Source organism: Arvicola amphibius, chromosome 4 (assembly GCF_903992535.2).
Source record: "Arvicola amphibius chromosome 4, mArvAmp1.2, whole genome shotgun sequence".
Lineage (NCBI taxonomy): Eukaryota > Metazoa > Chordata > Mammalia > Rodentia > Cricetidae > Arvicola > Arvicola amphibius.
In genome coordinates, this window is record NC_052050.1 from 89,239,191 (window position 1) to 89,258,422 (window position 19,232).

General features: G+C 42.7%; 1 protein-coding gene across 2 annotated transcripts in view; it reads right to left on the reverse strand.

The window, feature by feature from the left end:
* Window positions 1–19,232, reverse strand: part of Axin1 (axin 1) — a 53,668-nt gene that overhangs the window by 31,035 nt on the left and 3,401 nt on the right. For both annotated transcript variants that reach the window (XM_038328448.2, XM_038328449.2), the window contains exon 2: window positions 17,807–18,765. In XM_038328448.2, coding sequence (XP_038184376.1) covers window positions 17,807–18,684 — 878 coding nt within the window. In that variant the 5' untranslated portion in view covers window positions 18,685–18,765. The remainder of the gene's footprint in view (window positions 1–17,806; window positions 18,766–19,232) is intronic.

Here is a 19,232-nt window from a genome sequence, read left to right on the forward strand (position 1 = left end):
CTCAAGAGGCAGAGAGAGGACGATTGTTGGAAGACCAAGGCCAGCCTGGGCTACACAGTGAGTTTCAGGCCAACCAGGGCCACAAAATAAGGCACTACCAAAAAAAAAGGGGGGGGGGGGAACGATACCATAACATAGGGTCCAGAATCTATAATTCACAGGCTCTCTAAATTGAAAAAATAGTGAAAATGAAAAGGAACAAAAGTATCAAAAAAAAACCATGACAGAGAGAACATATTATCAAAACAACCCATAACTGAAAGACGTTTCTTCTTCACAGTGAGAGAAGCCTCAGAGGGAAAAGCCTCAATGTTATAAGAGAATGCTAACAACAAAGAACACATTCAAGAAGATTCTAAGGGTAAGGCAGTAAGTAAGGTAGGCATGCAGCTCAGTGGAAGAGTGCCTACTAAGTACGTATATGGCCCCAGATTCAATACCCAGCACCTTAAAGAAAACAAGAAAGCCAAGTGTGGTAGCTGACATATGTAGTATTATTCAGGTGGAATCAAGATGATTTCTGTTGAGTTTGAGGCCAGCCTGGACCACAGCTTGAATCCCAGGCTAATCTGGGCTACATAGCAAGACTTTGCAAAAACAAAACAAAGCAAAACAAAACACCATCACCATCCTGGGAAAATAAGTCATAACCACAGAATGGTTTAGATCAACTCCAGCAAAAAGGCAAAAACCTGAGAGCCTTTCCACCCAATTAAACCCTCCTTAACTAGGCTCCACAAAGAATGTTTGACAACCGGGCAGTAGTGGTACATGCCTTTATTTAATCCTAGCACTTGGGAGGCAGAGGCAGGTGGATCTCTCTGAGTTTGAGGCCAGCCTGCAAAGCATGTTCCAGGACATCAGGACTACACAAAGAAATCCTGTCTTAAAAAAACAAAAAAGAAAACAAGTTTGACAACTTTGCACAGAACATCAGTAGTATCACACACATACTACTAACCCAATACCCAGCAGTACCACAGCAATGACCACAGCACACCATAACACAGTGTCTCAAGAACACAGCATCCAGGACCACCCAAACTGTTAACACTGTGCACCCAGACCACAATTCTGGACACCACACACACTATCACAAACCAAGGCAACACAGCACCTAGTACTCAGAATCACAAAATGCTATGGGAACTCTTTCAGCTAGAGTAGGAACACAGAAGGCTTTGGGAAACAGGTCTTCAGGGAAAACTAGTTTATCACTTATTATTATAGTGTATAGTACACTTCAAACTAGTAAAGAACGTAAGAAGTTTCACAAAGAGGCTAGAAAAATGGCTCAGCAGTTTAGAGCACTTATTCTTTTCTTTTTTTTTAAATATTTATTATGTATACACTATTCTTTCTGCGTGTATGCCTGCAGGCCAGAAGAGGGCACCAGACCCCATTACAGATGGTTGTGAGCCACCATGTGGTTGCCAGGAATTGAACTCAGGACCTTTGGAAGAGCAGGCAATGCTCTTAACCACTGAGCCATCTCTCCAGCCCCTAGAGCACTTATTCTTGTAAAGAACCGAAATTCAATTCTCCCAGCACCCACATGGAAATTATAACTCCAGTTCCAGGGGAATCCGATGCTCTCAGCCTTGCAAAGGCACCAGGCACTCACAGATTGTATGTGTATACACACATGCAGGCAAAACACCTATACATTAAAATAAATTTTAAAAGGGGAGAGCTAGAAAGATGGCTTAGCAGTGAAGAACTCTTACTGCTCTTGCAGAGGACCACAGTGTATTCACAGAACCTATGTCAAGTGGCTCAAAACCACCTGCAACTCCAGCTCTAGAGATCTAACACCTTAGACTCCCTTGGGTATGCACACATATACAGAGACAATTTTAAATAAATAACTAAAATTTTAAAATCTTAGGGAGCAATGGTTCAGAGGTTAAAGCACTGGCTACTCTTGCAGAGACCCCGGGATTAGATTCCTAGCATCCACATATACATGGTGCACAAACATACATGTAAGCAAAATGCTCATACACATAAAATATAATTTTTTTGTTTTGGTCTGGTTTTTGTTTTTCGAGACACAGTTTCTCTGTGTAACAGCCCTAGTTGTCCTGGAACTCGCTCAATAGATCAGGTGGCTTCAAACTCAGAGATCCACCTGCCTCTGCCTCCCCCGTGTTGGGATTAAAGGTGTGCACCACTACCACCTGGCTAAAATATTATTTTTTAAAGATTTATTTCTTTTTATGCGCATTGATGTTTTGCCTGCATGTAAGTCTGAGTAAGGGTGCCAGGTCCCCTGCAACTGGAGTTACAGATAGTTGTGAGCTGCCATGTGGGTGCTGGGAATTAAACCTTGGTTTTCTGGAAGAGCAGCCAGTGTTGAGCCATCTCTCCAGCCCAAATAATAATTTTTTAATAAAAAAAAAAAATTGAAGCCGAGCAATAGTGGCACATGCCTTTAATCCCAGCACTTGGGAGGCAGAGGCAGGTGGATCTCTGTGAGTTCAAGGCCAGCCTGGTTAACAGAGTGAATTCCAGGACAGTCAGGACTACACAGAGAAACCCTGCCTATAAAAAAACAAAACAAACAAACAAACAAATAAATAAAAGTCTAAGGGTTGCTTATATAGTCTCAGAAATAGTGGAAACACACAGCGATCTGACCACTGGGAGGTGGGATGGTAAATGTAGAGGACTTCTTTCAGACTAACCATGAGGCAACTACACAGTGTGCCAGTTCTAGTCTGAATAAAGCACGTTCTTAAGGGATTTCAAGCAACTGTGAGAGGACCCACCTGGGGGGGGGGGGTGTCTGTAGTGCCCTATCTAAAAATATCATGCAGTGGAGTGCAGCTATACTTGGAACAGAAGAGACGCTCTGTAAAGCAACACTTTCTAAAGTAATAATAGAATTTCTAAAGAATATCCAAATAAACAATTATTAGGTAGGTTTTTGTTTCTGTTTTGTTTTTTTAAGATGGGATTACTGTGCCCTGGCTGTCTTGGAACTCACTCTGTTCCAAGACCAGGCTGGCCTCAAACTCACAGAGATCCACTTGCCTCTGCCTCCCCAGTGCTGGGATTAAAGGTGAGAGCCACCACCCAGCAGAACTATTAAGTTTTTTTTATCCAAATATGTTTTATCCAATTGTGTACACCCATGATAACAGGCTTAATAGTCTTCAAAGCTGATGGATTCCAACATATAAGACATCTTCTATCTTAATTTCAATTCAGTCTCTGATGAATGAACCAAATACAAACAGTCCAGCCAATAGCCAGGCAGCACAGTTTTATCAAGAAAACAAAACAAAAAAAGAGAGAGAAGAGTTCTAGCCACTGTTAAGCAAAGTTGAAATGATTCATAATTAAACAACTGGTCTATTAATATTTGCTATCACTGCTTTAATATAGTTTACCTCCCAAAAGAAAGGCAATAAAGTATTAAGTGTCACAGGTGTGAAGGATTCTAAAGAGAAATAAAAAGAAAAAAATCCTTCAGTTTAGAACCTACAAAAGCTTGTGTGTCTTGATTAAAGTACTGCTTTTTGCATGGTGTGAACTAAAGTTATTGACACATAAATTTGTAATATATCCTGTTTGTATTTTTTCTAAGAATATAATGTTGACGTATTTTGTTGCTTTTATTTTATAAAATATGTATGGGTGTTCTGTGTGTGAGTATGTCTGTGTGCTACTTGAGAGCCTGATGCCAATGGAGACCAGAAAAGGGAGTTGGATACCCTGGGACTTGAGTTACAGAAGTTGTGAGCTACTATTCTGGTGATGGAAAGGAACCTGGATCCTCTGTAAAAGCAGCCAGTGCTCTCAATCACTGAGTCATCTCTCCAGACTCATGTTAGTATGCTTAATATCAGAATAAACATTTTATAGTGGCTGGGAAAAAATGGCTCAGCAATTAAAGAGCAGTCACTGCTCTTACAGAAGACTCAAGCTCAGTTCCCAGCACCCACATTAGATAGTTCACAACGCCTGTAACTCTAGTTCAGAGGATCTGACACTCTCTCTGGCCTCAACAGGCACCTCATGTTATCTTTTATTCTCTGACATAGTCACACACACACACACACACACACACACACACACACACACACACAAATAAATCTCATCTCTGTGTGTAAAATCTATACTTTTTTCAAGTATTGGATGTCTTACTTTTAAATTCTTTCTTTAGAGACAGGTCTCACTATGTACACCAGACCAGTCTTAAATTCACAAAGAGCCAACTGCATCTGCTTCCCTAGAGCTGAGATTAAAAGCATACACACTACTCACCACCTTGGCAAGTTATCCCTTTAAATTTTTGTTTGTTTTGTTTTTTGAGACAGGGTTTCTCTGTATAACCTTGGCTGTCCTGGAATTCTCTGTAAACCAGTCTGGCCTCGAACTCAGAGATCTACCTACTTCTGCCTACATAGTGCTGGGATAAAAGGCATGCATCACCATACCTGGCTAATTCTTTTAATTTTTAAATGTAAAAAGGTACTTAGGTTTTTAAAAACATAAGTATTGTATTAATGCTGTTAAAAATACATAACTTCAAGTCGGGTGGTGATGGCATACACCTTTATCTTAGCACTTAGGAGTTAGCGGTAGGAGGATCCCTGTAAATCTGAGGCCAGGCTAATCTACTTATCAAATTCCAGAAAAGCCAAACTAAATAAAGACCCTGTCTCAAAAAGCCAAGCAGTGGTGTTATACATCTTTAATCCCAGAACTCGGTAGGCTGAGGTAAGCTAATCTCTGAGTTAGAGGCCAGACTGACGTACATAATGAGTTCCAGGATAGTCAGGGCTACACAGAGAAACTCTGTGTTGTGTGTGTGGTAGGGGGAGGCAGGAGTAAGCTACATAAAATGTAGAGGATGGGTGCATGCACAAAATGAATAAATGAATGAAGAAATGTAATAAAATACAGGCCTCCTGTAACTTTTTGTTTGTTTAGTTTTAACTTTTTAAAACAGGGTCTCATTCTTGAGCAGGAAGCAATACTGCCTCAAGTCTCCCAAGTGCTAGGATGACATTAAAGTTATGAATCATTAAAGTTATATCTAAGTCAATAACCTTTACTTTATTTCATGTATATGGGCATCTTGCCTACATATATGTCTGAGCATCATGTGCATGCCTGGTGTTCACAAAGGCCAAAAGAGGGCATCAGATCCCCCTAGAACTGGAGCTACAAATATTGTAAGCTGTGAGGGCTGGGAATTGATCCCAGGTCCTCTGGAGGAGCAGTAAGTGCTCAACCACTGAGCCATCCTCAGTCTTCTGAATTTTTTTAAGAATGTACTTTCTATAATGGGGAAATGGCTCAAAAGTTAAAGCATTTGTTCACAAAAGTGAGGAAAAGAGTTCAGATCGCCAGAGCCCATGTAAATGTCAAGTGGATGTAACAGGCTGCCTATATTCTTAGTGTTTCGAAGGCAGAGACGGGATCCCTGAAGTAAGCTGGCTAGTCAAACTAGCTGGATTGGCAAACTCTGGGTTCAACTGAGAGACAGAGCCTCAATGAGTAAGGTTAAAAACCAATCAAGACTCTCGATATCAATCTCAGGACTCTACATGCATTCAGACATGCAAACATACATACACAAAAGAAAAAAAACATACTTTTAAAGTATAAAAACACATATTGTTTATAATTTAAATTATAAACACATATTTGAGAAATAGGGCTGGAGAGATGGCTCAGCAGTTAAGAGCACTGGCTGTTCTTCCAGAGGTCCTGAGTTCAAATCCCAGTAAACACATGGTGGCTCACAACCATCTCTAATGGGATCTGATGCCATTAGTTAGTGCTCTTAACCTCTGAGCCATCTCTCCAGCCCCCTGCACTCATTTTCTAGGCTTGTCAATGACACTTATATAGAAGGCTGGGTCTGGGGTGTAGAGATGGGGAAGACAACAGCTTTGACCCATGCGTAAAATGTCTAGTGCCACAAAAAGATGCTTAAGTAGTAGGGGGCTATCTCAGATTTGGGGGGGGGTTGTATTGTTTTGTTTTTCAAGACAGGGTTTCTCTGTGTAGCAGCTCTGGCTATCCTGGAACTTGCTTTGTAGCCCAAACTGGCCTCAAACTCACTGAGATTCCACTGCATCTATTTCCTGAGTGCTGAGATTAAAGGTGTGTGTCACCATGCCTGGCCGGGTAGGAAGCTACCCATGTTTAATGTCAGATAGCTGCATAACCCACAGAAGCAACTGAAGAGACACCTGAATCCTGAATGTTTCTGTAGATCACATACTTTTTGGAATTATCACACACTTTTTGAAATTCTTTTTAACTTTTTAAAAAAAATGTATTTATTATGTATACAGTGTTCTGCCTGCATGTGTACCTGCACCCCAGAAGAAGGCACCAGATCTCATTATAGATGGTTGTGAGCCACCATGTGGTTGCTGGGAATTGAACTCAGTCAATGCTCTTAACCACTGAGCCATCTCTCCAGCCCCACATTTTTTGAAATTCTTAACTCTAAGAGGGTTCTATGACTCACAAATAGTAGGTTCTTACTGGTGAGATACAGTGGGAAAAGCAAAGCTATTTCCTCCCACACAAGGTCACAGAGCCTTAGACTGGACAGAGTTGATGGAAGAACTGTCAGGATCAGATTAACCAACTCCCATAACTCAGACACAACCAAGAGCTGCAGGGTAAATATATATGAAATCCAGACTGTAGAAAAATTGACAGAGTCAGAAAGCACAGGCCAAACTTGAATTTTACTTTTCTTTTTTTCTGTTTTGAAACAAGGTTTCTCTGTGTAACAGCCCCAGCTGTCCTGGAACTTGCTCTATAAGACCAGGCTGGCTTCGAACTTACAGATCCACCTGCCTCTGCCTCCCGAGCGTTGGGATTAAATCATGTGCCACCACACTCAGTCCAAACTTGAATTTTCACGACTGACTCCCACATTGACACAAAGACAGAGTCACCAAGCATCTGACCTACAGGTAGAGCTTAACTCCAGGAGACCATATTGATGCCACAATGAAATGCACACACTCCAGCAAACTGTGCTGAATACATAAACCTTGCTCTCTTCAAACATTGCTGTGGGTAAAAGCCAAAGCTAACATGGTTTACACAGACAGCTTCATAAAATGTTCAATTCTGTGTTGTCTGTCAGTGCTTCCCATTCATAAACCCACAAAGCAGTAGTAGGTAACAGCATCACAAGGCCTAGGAGTTCAGGACTGGAGTTGATCCCCATCTCTCTGTCTGACTTCTACCCATAGTACTTCATGGATACCATGGAGTTCTGTCAGACTGTAGAGCTTTGTAGGACAAAAGCAGGGAAGGCCACCTCTTGACAGGCATGTACACATACAGATAGTATAGTGAGTACATTAGGGCTCATAGGATAGCTCTGCAGCATTGGTAGAAGAGATGGTATCTTCATGAATGGGTGGTGAGGGCGCACACCTTTAATCCTAGCACTTGGGAGGTAGAGACAGTTGGATCTCTCAGTTCGAGGCCAGCCTGGTCTACACAGTGACTTCCAGGACAGCCAGGACAACACAGAGAAACTCTGTCTCAAGGAAAAAAAATGCTGTAAAACTGTGAAAGCAGAGCTTTGTCAGGGGCTCCTGTGGTGACCCAGCAGGAGAGCAGTGAGAAGAGCAAGGAGAGATTTGAATCAACACCACTGTACATAGTAAGACCAGGGCGGCTGTTGACTGATGAGGGTAGGCGAGGCATGGATGGTTCTACCACTTTTGATATAAAAAATTTTAAAAGAACAAGCTGGGCAGAGGAAGACCTAGTGTTGGAATCCTCTATGTGTCATCCTCATTATGTGCAATCAACATGTGTCTACAGTATCTAACAGAAGTTTTCTTTAGGAGGCTAAATGCCCAGGTAGAGACTGAACCCACAGGTATCTGGTGGGAATCTGAGCACCTGCCACTCATTATCTATGGCTTCTCCATGACACCTCATTCTACAGGTCCTTATCTCATCACTCCATCTAACAGGCAAGTCCTGCAAATTCTCCACTGTCACAACACAGTAAGATGGAAGTCAATTCCACAAACTACAGTCTGGGAGCTTATTAAGCTAGAATTTCTTTCTTTTTTGATTTTTCAAGACAGAATTTCTCTGGCTAGCCCTGGCTATCCCAGAACTCAATTTATAGACCAGGCTGGTCTCACATAGTCCACTGGGACTAAGGGCATGTACCATCATTACCCCCAGCTTAAGCTAAAGTTTCAAAATTCACCATGAACCTAACTCCTTATTATTATTACATTTTATTTATTTGTATGTGGGTGAGTGTGTGCCATCGTGTGTTTGCAGATATCAAAGAACAACTCATAGACGTCATTTCTCTCTATTACTATGTGGATCCGAGGGATGGAACTCAGATCTCAGATCCTCAGGCTCAGAGGCAGTCTCTCTCAACTACTGACTCATCTCACCATGCCCAAACAAAACTAACATTCTCTCTCCCTCTCTTTATTTGACTCTCTCAAGCCAGGCATAGTGGCCCACACTTTTAATTCCAGCACTCTGGAGACAGAGACAGGCAGATTTCTGTGAGTCCGAGGCCAGCCTGGTCTACAGAGCATGAGTTACTTCCAGAACAGAATCCAGGGTTGTTACACAGAGAAACTCCACTTCAGAAAAAGAAAAAGGAAAAAAAAAAAAAAAAAAAAAAGACAGGTTCCCTCTGTGTAGACCAGGCTGGCCTTGAACTCGGAAATCCTTCTACCTCTTCTGGGATTAAAAGTGTAAGCACATCAAAGCAATTTAAAGGGAAAAGGTAGTTCTACTTACTAGCTCAGAAATGATTTACATATTTCATTGAATATTCACAAACCAAAAAAAAATCTTGAGTGCTGCTGATGACTCAGTAAAGGTACTTATGGAACAAGCCTGGCAATCTAAGTTCAAACCCTGAGAGTCACATAATGCTGGAAAGAACTGACTCCACAAAGCTGTTCTTTGACATACACACACCATGTGTGCATGCATACACAAATAATAACAACACTTAGGTTGAGGGAGAGGGAGTAAAGGAATGGTTCAGCAATTAAAGAGAATACACTGTCTGACTTTAATCCCAGCTCTCAGGAGGTAGAGGCAGGCAGATCTCGGTGAGTTTGAGGCCAATTAGGTCTACAAAGTAAGTTCCAGGATCTGGGCTGGAGAGATGGCTCATTGGTTAAGAGCACAGCACTGGCTACTCTTCCAGAGGACCCAGGTTTAATTCCCAGAACTCACATGGCAGCTCACAACTGTCTGTAACTCCAGTTTCAGGGGATCTGACACTAATGCACATAAACTAAAATTAATTACTATAAAAACTTTTTGGGGGCTGGGCGGTGTTGGCACATACCTTTTAATCCTGGCACTCGGGAGGCAGAGACAGGTGGATCTCTGAGTTTGAGGCCAGCCCAATCTACAGAGATAGACTCCAAAGCTACAGAGAAACCCTGTCTTGAAAACCCCAAACAAACAAAACAAAATCCCCAAAAACAGGGGCTGGAGAGATGGCTCAGTGGTTAAGAGCATTGCCTGCTCTTCCAAAGGTCCTGAGTTCAATTCCCAGCAACCACATGGTGGCTCACAACCATCTGTAATGGGGTCTGGTGCCCTCTTCTGGCCTGCAGACATACACACAGACAGAGTATTATATACATAATAAATAAATAAATATTTTTTTTAAAAATCCCCAAAAACAAAAATAAAAAAAATAGTTTTTGGATCTGGATCAAATAAAATGTATATCACATGAGAACTTAACATCAGGGCTACTCATTGACCTCCATACCAAGCATTTCTTAGTAACAACCCAGGGAAAAATATGGGTTCCAAAAGGGCCCAGAAAGCTACCGAGCCACTCAGAGTCTCATCCTGATAACGCAAATCTGTATACTAAAACTGTCTAGAAGAGTCTCCAGTTTTCTCATTATGAGGTCATCTAATAAGAGTTCATTATAGCCCACGCCTATAATCTCAGCACTTGGGAGGCAAAGGCAGGCCAGGCAGATCTCAGTGAGTTCATGGCCAGCCTGGTCTACATCTGTCTGGGGGGAGGGGGAAGGGGAGTTCACTTCACAGAACCAGACAGACATCTGGAAAATGATAGGAACGGCAATGGGAACTTGCTGTCTCCCTCAGCCCCATGCCCAAAGGCAACAGCAAGAGAATACAGGAGGGCTGCAAGGAGGCCATTCTAAAATATGAACTGTCTTTTGCCACAAATGACCATGAAGAGATGGTACCAAAGGTCAAGTTAGTCTAAGACATCTTTGTACCTGTGTCTTCAAATTCAGGCTCAGAAGACTACACCTTCCTCTGAAACTAAATAAATGTTCTCTCAAAGCTTCTTAGCCTTTTGGCTAAGACCAAGTGAAACTAGATACCTCACTGGAGCCTCAAATCATGATGCAAAGCTAACCTTCAGAACTTTGCACCTACTGGGTGCTTCCTCTTACAATTTCTTTTTTCTTTTTTTGTTTTTGTTTTGTTGTTGACTTCTTAAGCCATCATCAGAAACAGTCAATAAACTGACAGGTCTAACAGTTCCTCAAGCAAACTCCAAGAGGGCTGGAGAACAAGGGCTGGTCATCGTGTCTAAAAGATCTGTTTTCTGAGTGGAGAGGTCTATGTGGCAGGAACCCAGCCAAGCCAGTACACTTCTCTCGCTGTGAATGGCATCCAAAGTCCACTCAATGTCAATGGTACCAGCAACCAAGCCTGACCTGGAGTATACTACTGGGCTGGTCCAGAAAGACATAGGAAAATATCTAGGAGACTCTACTATGTACAGCAAAGGACACAAATAACAAGAATGGTAAAAGTAGCAAACATGTACGAAAGAGAGCATTTGGGAAGTTGAGGGTTAAAACTAGCAGCCAAATGGCTCAAACCTGCTCATTAAGACCTGACAAATGAAACCCAGACCAATTTCAAATGACACTTGTGGGTCAGGCTAACCTACCAAGGAGAGTAATACTAATGCCTGCCAGTTAATGTGTCACAATACCTGGGCCTGAGTGCCAAACTGCCAGTATCCTAATTCCTACCTGTTAAAACTATGGGGCTGTTGAGACGGTACATCAGGCTCACAAGCATCTGTAAGTCTAGTTCCAAGAAATCCAATACCCTCTTCTGACCTCTGAGAGTACCTTCCTACATATGGTATACATTCATACACTTACACCCACACACAAACACATAAAACAGTAAGTCTAAAAAATGAAAATCAATGCCCAGCAAAATTCTTCACAGACCTTGAAAGAACAATACTCAACTTTATATGGAAAAGCAAAAAACCCAGGATAGCCAAAACAATCCTGTACAAAAAGGAATTTCTGGAGGCATCATAAACCCTAACTTCAAATTCTACTACAGAGCTACAGAACTAAAAACAGCCTGGTATTGGCATAAAAACAGACAGGAGGACCAATGGAACCAAACTGAAGACCCGTATCTCAATCCACACACCTATGACAAGCAAAAAAATATAAAATGGAAAAAAGGCATATTCAACAAATGGTGCTGGCATAACTAGATATCAGCATGTAGAAGAATGAACATAGGCCTGTATCTATCACCATGCACAAAACTCAAGTCCAAATGGATCAAAGACCTCAACATAAAACCAACCACACTGAACCTCATAGAAGAAAAAGTGGGAAGTATGCTTTAATGCATTGGCACAGGAGACCACTTCCTAAATATAACCCCAGCAGCACAGACACTGAGAGCACAACAGGACCTCCTGAAACTGAGAAGCTTCTGTAAAGCAAAGGACACGATCAACAAGACAAATCGGCAGTCTACAGAATGGGAAAAGAATTTCACCAACTCCACAATGGACAGAGGCCTGATCTCCAAAATATACAAAGAACTCAAAAAATTGATCATCAAAAGAACAAATAATCCAATACAAAAATAGGGTACAGACCTAAACAGAGAACTCTCAACATTAAAGGAAATGCTCAACATCCTTAGCCATCAGAGAAATACAAATCAAAACAACTCTGAGTGAGATTCCATCTCATCTGTAAGACCGGCCAAGATCAAAAACACTGATGACCACTTATGCTGGAGAGGTTGTGGGGTAAAGGGAACACTCCTGCATTGCTAGTGGGAGTGCAAGCTGGTATAGCCCCTTTGGATATCAGTATGGCGATTCCTCAGAAAATTAGGAAACAACCTACCTCAAGACTCAGCAAAACCACTTTTGGGTATATACTCAAAGGATGTTCAACCCTACCACAAGAACATGTGCTCAACTATGTTCACAGCAGCATTGTTTGTTATAGCCAGAACCTGAAAACAACTTAAATGCCCCTTGACCGAAGAATGGATAAGGAAAATATGGTGCATTTATACAATGGAGTACTACACAGAAGAAAACAATAATGACATCTGGAAATTTGCGGGCAAATGGATGGATCTAGAAAGTATCGTATTGAGTGAGTAACCCAAACCCAGAAAGACAAATGTCATATGTACTCACTCTTAAGTGGCTTCTAAACATAAAGCAAAGAAAAACCAGCCTACAATTCACAATCCCAGAGAACCTAAACAACGAGGACCCTAAGAGAGACATACATGGATCTAATCTACATGGAAAGTAGAAAAAAACAGGATCTCCTGAGTAAATTGGGAGCATGTGGACCATGGGAGAGAGTAGAAGGGAAGGGGAGGGGAGGGGAGGGAAGGGAAGGGAAGAGGAAAAAATATATACCTTAATAAAAACAATAAAAAATGTGGTAAAGGGAGAGAACAGACTCTTGCAAGTTGTCCCCTGACCTTCACATGTGCTACATGCTACATGTACATATACACAAACACAAAGACATAAATAAAATGAAACAACAATAAAAACAAACTGTTGGTAAGTGGATATGGAGACACTTAATATTCCAGTACTTGGGAGGATGTGAGATAGGATTGCTGAGTTCAAGACCACTTGGCTAACAGGAGGGCTTGAGAAATGGCAGGAAGCTCAAGAGATGGCTCAGCAGTTAAGAGCACACTGACTGCCTTCCAGAGGACCCCGGTTTAATTCCCAGCACCCACATAGAAGCTCACAACCATCTGTAACTCAAGTTCCAGGGGACCCAACATCCTCACACAAATAAAATTCAGGCAAAACACTAATGCACATAAAATAAAAATAAATTTAAAAAAGTGCTAGGTGTGGTGGTGCACGTCTTTAATCCCAGCACCCGGGAAGCAGAAGCAGGTGGATCTCTCTGAGTTCAAGGCCAGTCTGATCTACAAAGTGAGTTTCAGGATAGCCAGGGCTACATAGAGAAACCCTGTCTCAAAAAAACAAAAAACAAAAACAAAACAACAACAAAACAAAAGAGTAAGATCCTGTCTCAAAAAGAAAAAAGGGATCCAGTGTGATGCACGCCTTTAATCCCAGAACTGGGGAAACAGAGGCAAGTGGGTCTCCGTGAGTTCAAGGCTAGCCTGGTCTACATAGTGAGTTCCAGGTTGGCTAGGCGCGTAAAGTGAGACACTGTGAAAAGAAGAGAGAGAGAGGAAGGGAGGGAGAAAAGAAAAAGGAGACTGGGAAGATGACTCCAGGGTTAAGAGCTCATACAACTCTCACAGAAGACTGAAGTTCAGTTCCCAACACCCAAGTAAGGTAGCTCACAAAATTTTCTGTAACTCCATCTCCAGAGTATCCAACTCCCTCTGGCTCTGTAGGCACTGCATCACCCCACAAACTGCATGCACACACACAGACACACACACATTAAACTTTTTTTATTAAAGATTTATTTATTCATTATGTATACAACATTTTGCCTCAATATATGCCCGCACGCCAGAGGAGGGCACCAGATCTCAGTACAGATGGTTGTGAGCCACCATGTGGTTGCTGGGAATTGAACTCAGGGCCTTTGGAAGCACAGGCAATGCTCTTAACCTCTAAACCATCTCTCCAGCCCCTAGAATTTTCGTTGCTACTTTATAACTTTAATTTTGCTACTGTCATGTGATCCCTGTGAAAGGGTCATTTGACAACCCAAGAGGTCGTGACTCACAGGTTGAAAACCGCTGCTCTAAGCATTCAGGGTCCAGCAGGACATAGCAGCATCAATATTCCCTACTACGAGCCAATGAATAATCTTCCTTCATTGCTATGGGAAACGCAAGTAAACAAGGGTAGTTAGAGCACAAGTTCACAGAGGCATTCACCTCCACCTCCATCACACGGGATCCAACCAAATGGGTTGTCAAGAAAGCAAGTACACTGAACCATAAGGGAAAGTGCTAGTCAGGTGTGGTGGCACATCTTTTAGTACCAGCACTCAGGAGGCAGAAGTAGAAGGATCTCTGGGAGTTTGAGGCCAACCTGGTCTACAGAGTCTAAATTTGAAAGGACTATATAGTGAGATCCTGTCTCAAGAGAGAAAGAAAAAGGGGGGAGAGGAAAGAGGGAGGGAGCAAAGGAGGAAAAGAAAAAAAAGAAAGTTGGATTTCTGTTCAAAGCACATGAAACGGGCTGGAGAGTTGGCTCAGTGGTTAAGAGCACCGCCTGCTCTTCCAAAGGTCCTGAGTTCAATTCCCAGCAACCACATGGTGGCTCATAACCATCTGTATTGAGGTCTGGTGCCCTCTTCTGGCCTGCAGGCAGAATACTGAGAATATTGTATACATAATAAATAAATCTTTAAGAAAAAAAAGCACGTGAAACAGTAGCCAATTCAGTCAAAATTTAATCCCAGTGTGTGGTTGGGCTGGATTTTCTTATTCCCAGCCTTTTGTTTCCTAACTATAGCCCATTGCACAACAATCTGATTGTATCTAAATTACAATGTTGAAGGGAAATCATTTATTGATAAACTTGCCTCTAATGCATAAGGCTTTGAATTAGATCATTAATATTGTAAACAAAAAACATGAACAAATACCACAGACAACAACAACAACATGTTGGAAATGAGGTGGGGAAGTTTGCCACTTGAAAGGTGAATAAATAATTCAAAGTCATCATCAACTACACAGCTAGACTGAGGGCTATAGGAAATCTTGTCTCAAAAAATAAATCAACTGCTAAGAATGTAGTTCAGTTGGTCAAATATCTGTCAACACCCATAGCCTCAGATTCAACCTTCACTGCATAAAGTGGTGGTGCATTCCTGTAATCCCAGAATTCTAGAGTGGAGGAGGAGGAGGACAGGAAGCTCAAGTCATTCTCAGCTACAAAGGGAATTTTTGTTTTGTTTTTGTTTTCCGAGACAGGGATTCTCTGTAGCTTTGAAGCCTCTCCTGGAACTAGCTCTTGAAAAAAAAAAATTATTTGTATTTTATGTATGAGTGCTCTACATGTATGCCTGTACACCAGAAGAGGACATCAGATCCTATTATAGATGGCTGTGAGCCACCATGTGGTTGCTGGGAATTGAACTCAGGACCCCTGGAAGAACAACCAATGCTCTTAACCTCTAAGCTACATCTCTTCAGCCCTGGAACTAGCTCTTGTAGGCCACGCTGGCCTCGAACTCTCAGAGATCTGCCTGCCTCTTCTGCCTCTGCCTCTCAAGTGCTGGGATTAAAGGCGCATGCCACCACCACCCAGCTCAAAAGGAAACTTTTAGGCTAACCTGGGATGCATAAGACCCTGTCTCAAATAAAAAAATCCTTTAAAATCTTGCTAAATAGCTGGCCTGTGGTGGTGCATGCCTTTAATAACAGCATTCAGGAGGCAGAGACAGATGTATCTCTGAGTTGAAGGCCAGCCTGATTTACACAAGTTCCAGGACAGCCAGGGATACAGAGAGAAACCTTGTCTTGGAGGAAGGAAGACCTTGCTAAGTAAATAACACTTGGTTAATGACAATGAATAAAATAACACAGTTCAACAGTCTACTCTGAACTGTGTTACTAAACTAAAGAAGTGTTAGTTCTGTAGCTTTATAAAAACCAATTTTGATTTCTCCCTCTGTAGACCAGGCTGATCTCAAACTTAGAGATCTGTCTGCCTTTACCTCCCGACAGCTAGGGTTAAAGGTGTGTGCTTACCACATCTGTCCTGGAACTTTCTCTAGACTAGACTGAACTCCAATTCAGAGATCCACCTGCTTCTGCTTCCTGAGTATTGGGATAAAAGGCATGCACCACCACCACCCAGCTATACCTATAATTTTTACTGTTTTTTGTTTTTGTCATTTTGAAGACAAAGTCTCAAGTAGCTTTTCTTTACAGTTCAATGAACCTGCTTTCTTGACAATCCACCTGATTGGATCCCTGTGCCACCAGGCTCAATTGGGTTCTGAACCCCAACCAACAACCAGCTCAGCAGGTGGGAAAAGTCTTCATGCTGCAATCAATGATGAGCTAAGTCTCTAGCCATCAGCTTGGGGGGGAGTGGATAAGCAGGAAACTCCGCCCACGGGTAAAACAAGCACCAACCAAACAAGCCTCCTATAATCATGATATTGAATTTAAAAAATGGTAAAGCTTGGGTTGGCAAAGCAGGTAAGCAGGTAAGGAGGTTGCCACCAAGCCTAATGACTGAGTTCAACCCCTAGAACCCATAAGAAGAGAAGTGATCCCCACAAGTCACATATATACCACATATGCATACATATTCCACATATGAGCCTTAGGGCAGTGCCTCCCCACCCCACCATACTGGGGGCACGTGCGTGTGCATGCATGCATACACACACATACACACACACACACCTCCCCACCCCACCATACTGGAGGCGCGCGCGTGCATACACATATACACATATACACACACACACACAAACACACACACGTGCATTAGTAAGTATTAAAAAAAAATTAAACAGAAAGGTGAAAAAATAAGTTTCAAAGCTACAGTCATTTGGGAGCACTGTTGCTGTTCCTCAAGTTGCACCCTTGGGCTGATATATGGAGGGGAAATGTCCAGTTCTGGAATTCCAAGCACAGATATCAGGAGTTTCTGACCCCTCCAACAACTGACTACACAGAAACTGCCTCACTACTGTCTCATTCTTCAGGAGGAATCCTAAAGATTAAAATAGCAAGGTGTAGGAGGGTGGGGTTTGGAGAGATGGTTTAGTTGTTAAGAGCACTTATCTTTCTAGAGGGTCTTAGTTTGAATCCCAGCACCCACTTGGTGGCTGGCAAGTATCTGTTAACTCCAGTCTCAAGGGATCAGAAATTCTCTTCTGACTTCTGTGGACACCAGGCACACATGTGGTATATATACACAGATGTAAAACACTCATACACATGAAATAAAATAAGTCTAAAGTTAAAAGAAAGCAATTAGAATCTTGTATGTGTTTGAATGTATTCCCCTTCCATTATTAAGCGTTAGTCTTTGTCTCCGATCAGGTCCTTCTTCTATGCAAGAAGACATGAATTTTATGCTCGGGGTAAAGTTTAAACATTAAGAATTTCCATGCTTCTAATAATTCACAAAGCCATATGTTTCATAGTACAAGTGTTACTAAGGAGAGAACTACAGGAGGGTTTCCAGCATGCTATGCAGAAACTCCAATAAGCCTCCACACCTTTTCATTCTGAATCTCTACCAGTTGCCCAGACTGACACACAATTTTTGATTCTCCTGCCTCAGCTTCCCAAGTAGGTGGGATTACATCTAGCAAGTCCTGTTCATTGTATTCTCAACTCTGCAAATATAAAAAGATATCTAATGACAAGTATGACGGCATCTATTTAGGAAATAAAACCATAATTCAACAACAGCAGCAGTAGAGTTTTCAGTTGGGGTTGAAAACAAGGCCACATGTTACCACCTTTCCCTTGCTCCTTTGCCAGGTCTCCGAGGTGTGTATAGAAAATGGACACCTTGTGCCGAACTCACCTGAGCTCTCTGCCTTCGCTGTACCGTCTACTTGAGGGGGCCCTCGGGGCAGCAGTCTCCAATAGCAGCTTCTGGGTGAGCCTGCTGGGGGGGACAGAGTCTCGGCCATCATCCTCATCTGCATCTTGGTCACATTTCCATTCTTCATCCTCATTCAAAGTAGGCAGGTATCCAGACATGCCCTTCCCTGTCCCAGACCCTGAGCTCTGGTCACTGCAAACCTTCGGACTCTCTGAGCCTGTCCTTGTGTATTCCAAATAAATGTCAGACTTAAGGAAGGAAGGGTAGGTATTCTCTTCCATGGTGGACTGGATTTCTGTCTGTGCCTGGTCAAACATGGCAGGATCAATCTGCTGCTTCATGACACAGTCCTTTATGAAGCTTTTAGTAGCTGGCTTGGTTTGTCTGGACACAATGCCATTGCTATCCAGGATGTACTTTCGGTAGATGGCTCTTGCCAGCTTCAGCCTCTTCTCCTCATTTGAGTCACAGGGCTCAAGCTTCCTGAAGCCACTGCAGGCAAACCAGAAGTCCAGCAAGTCAGCACAGCCCTCCTGCTTCAGAAAAGTCCTGAACAGGCTGATCCCATCTTGGTCATCCAGTAAGGAATGCAATGACTCAGCCCACCTCAAGTATGGTGGGGTGGGGGAGGCACTGCCCTCAGGCTCATATCCCAGATCTAGATCTGAACGTCTTGGGGTAGCTGTCGAGGTCTCACTTTTAGTGCTGGCACCTTTCCCAGAGCAGAAATTATGGTTGACAGGCCTCGAATCAGTAGATACCAGTTCTCCCTCTTCTCCAGGCACTGGGGGCCGGGGGGCATCTTCGGTGAAACTTGCTCCGAGGTCCAAAGGGAAACCCTGCTCCTGGACATTCATTTTGGGACTCTGCGTCAGTGAACAATGAGCGCTGCACCCTAATACCTCAGTACTTACAGCTCCCAAGGGAATCAATCTGTCCTGTTGAAACCATTAAGAGGACAAGGATTAGGAAAGGTGGTCCATGGACACCAGAGGTTCTCTTGAGATGTGCAGTGACGCCCTCCCACGCCCACTTGGAGCAGAGACTCAGTGCAGACTTCCAGCAGAGACATATTTTGGCCAGAAGTTTTGCTCTATCATTAAGACAATTCCTGGAAACCTTTACAAGAATGCCTATCACACTAAGTGAAAGCCTGGATCACAGAGGACATCTCTCCTTCAAGGCATGCCTTCAGTGGTGAGGCCTGAAGATCACCCATCCTGGCTAAAGAAATAACTGTTCAGTGGACAGGAAAGCTGGAAGAAGAAAGGGTAACTCTGTCCCAATTTGCCAGTATCAGTGAGCTGGTCCCTCACATGTGAAGACAATCACTTCACTTGCCCTAGTGACACTAAGAAACAAACAGGCACATTACAGATCCTCAGGTGGACAGGCACATTCCAAG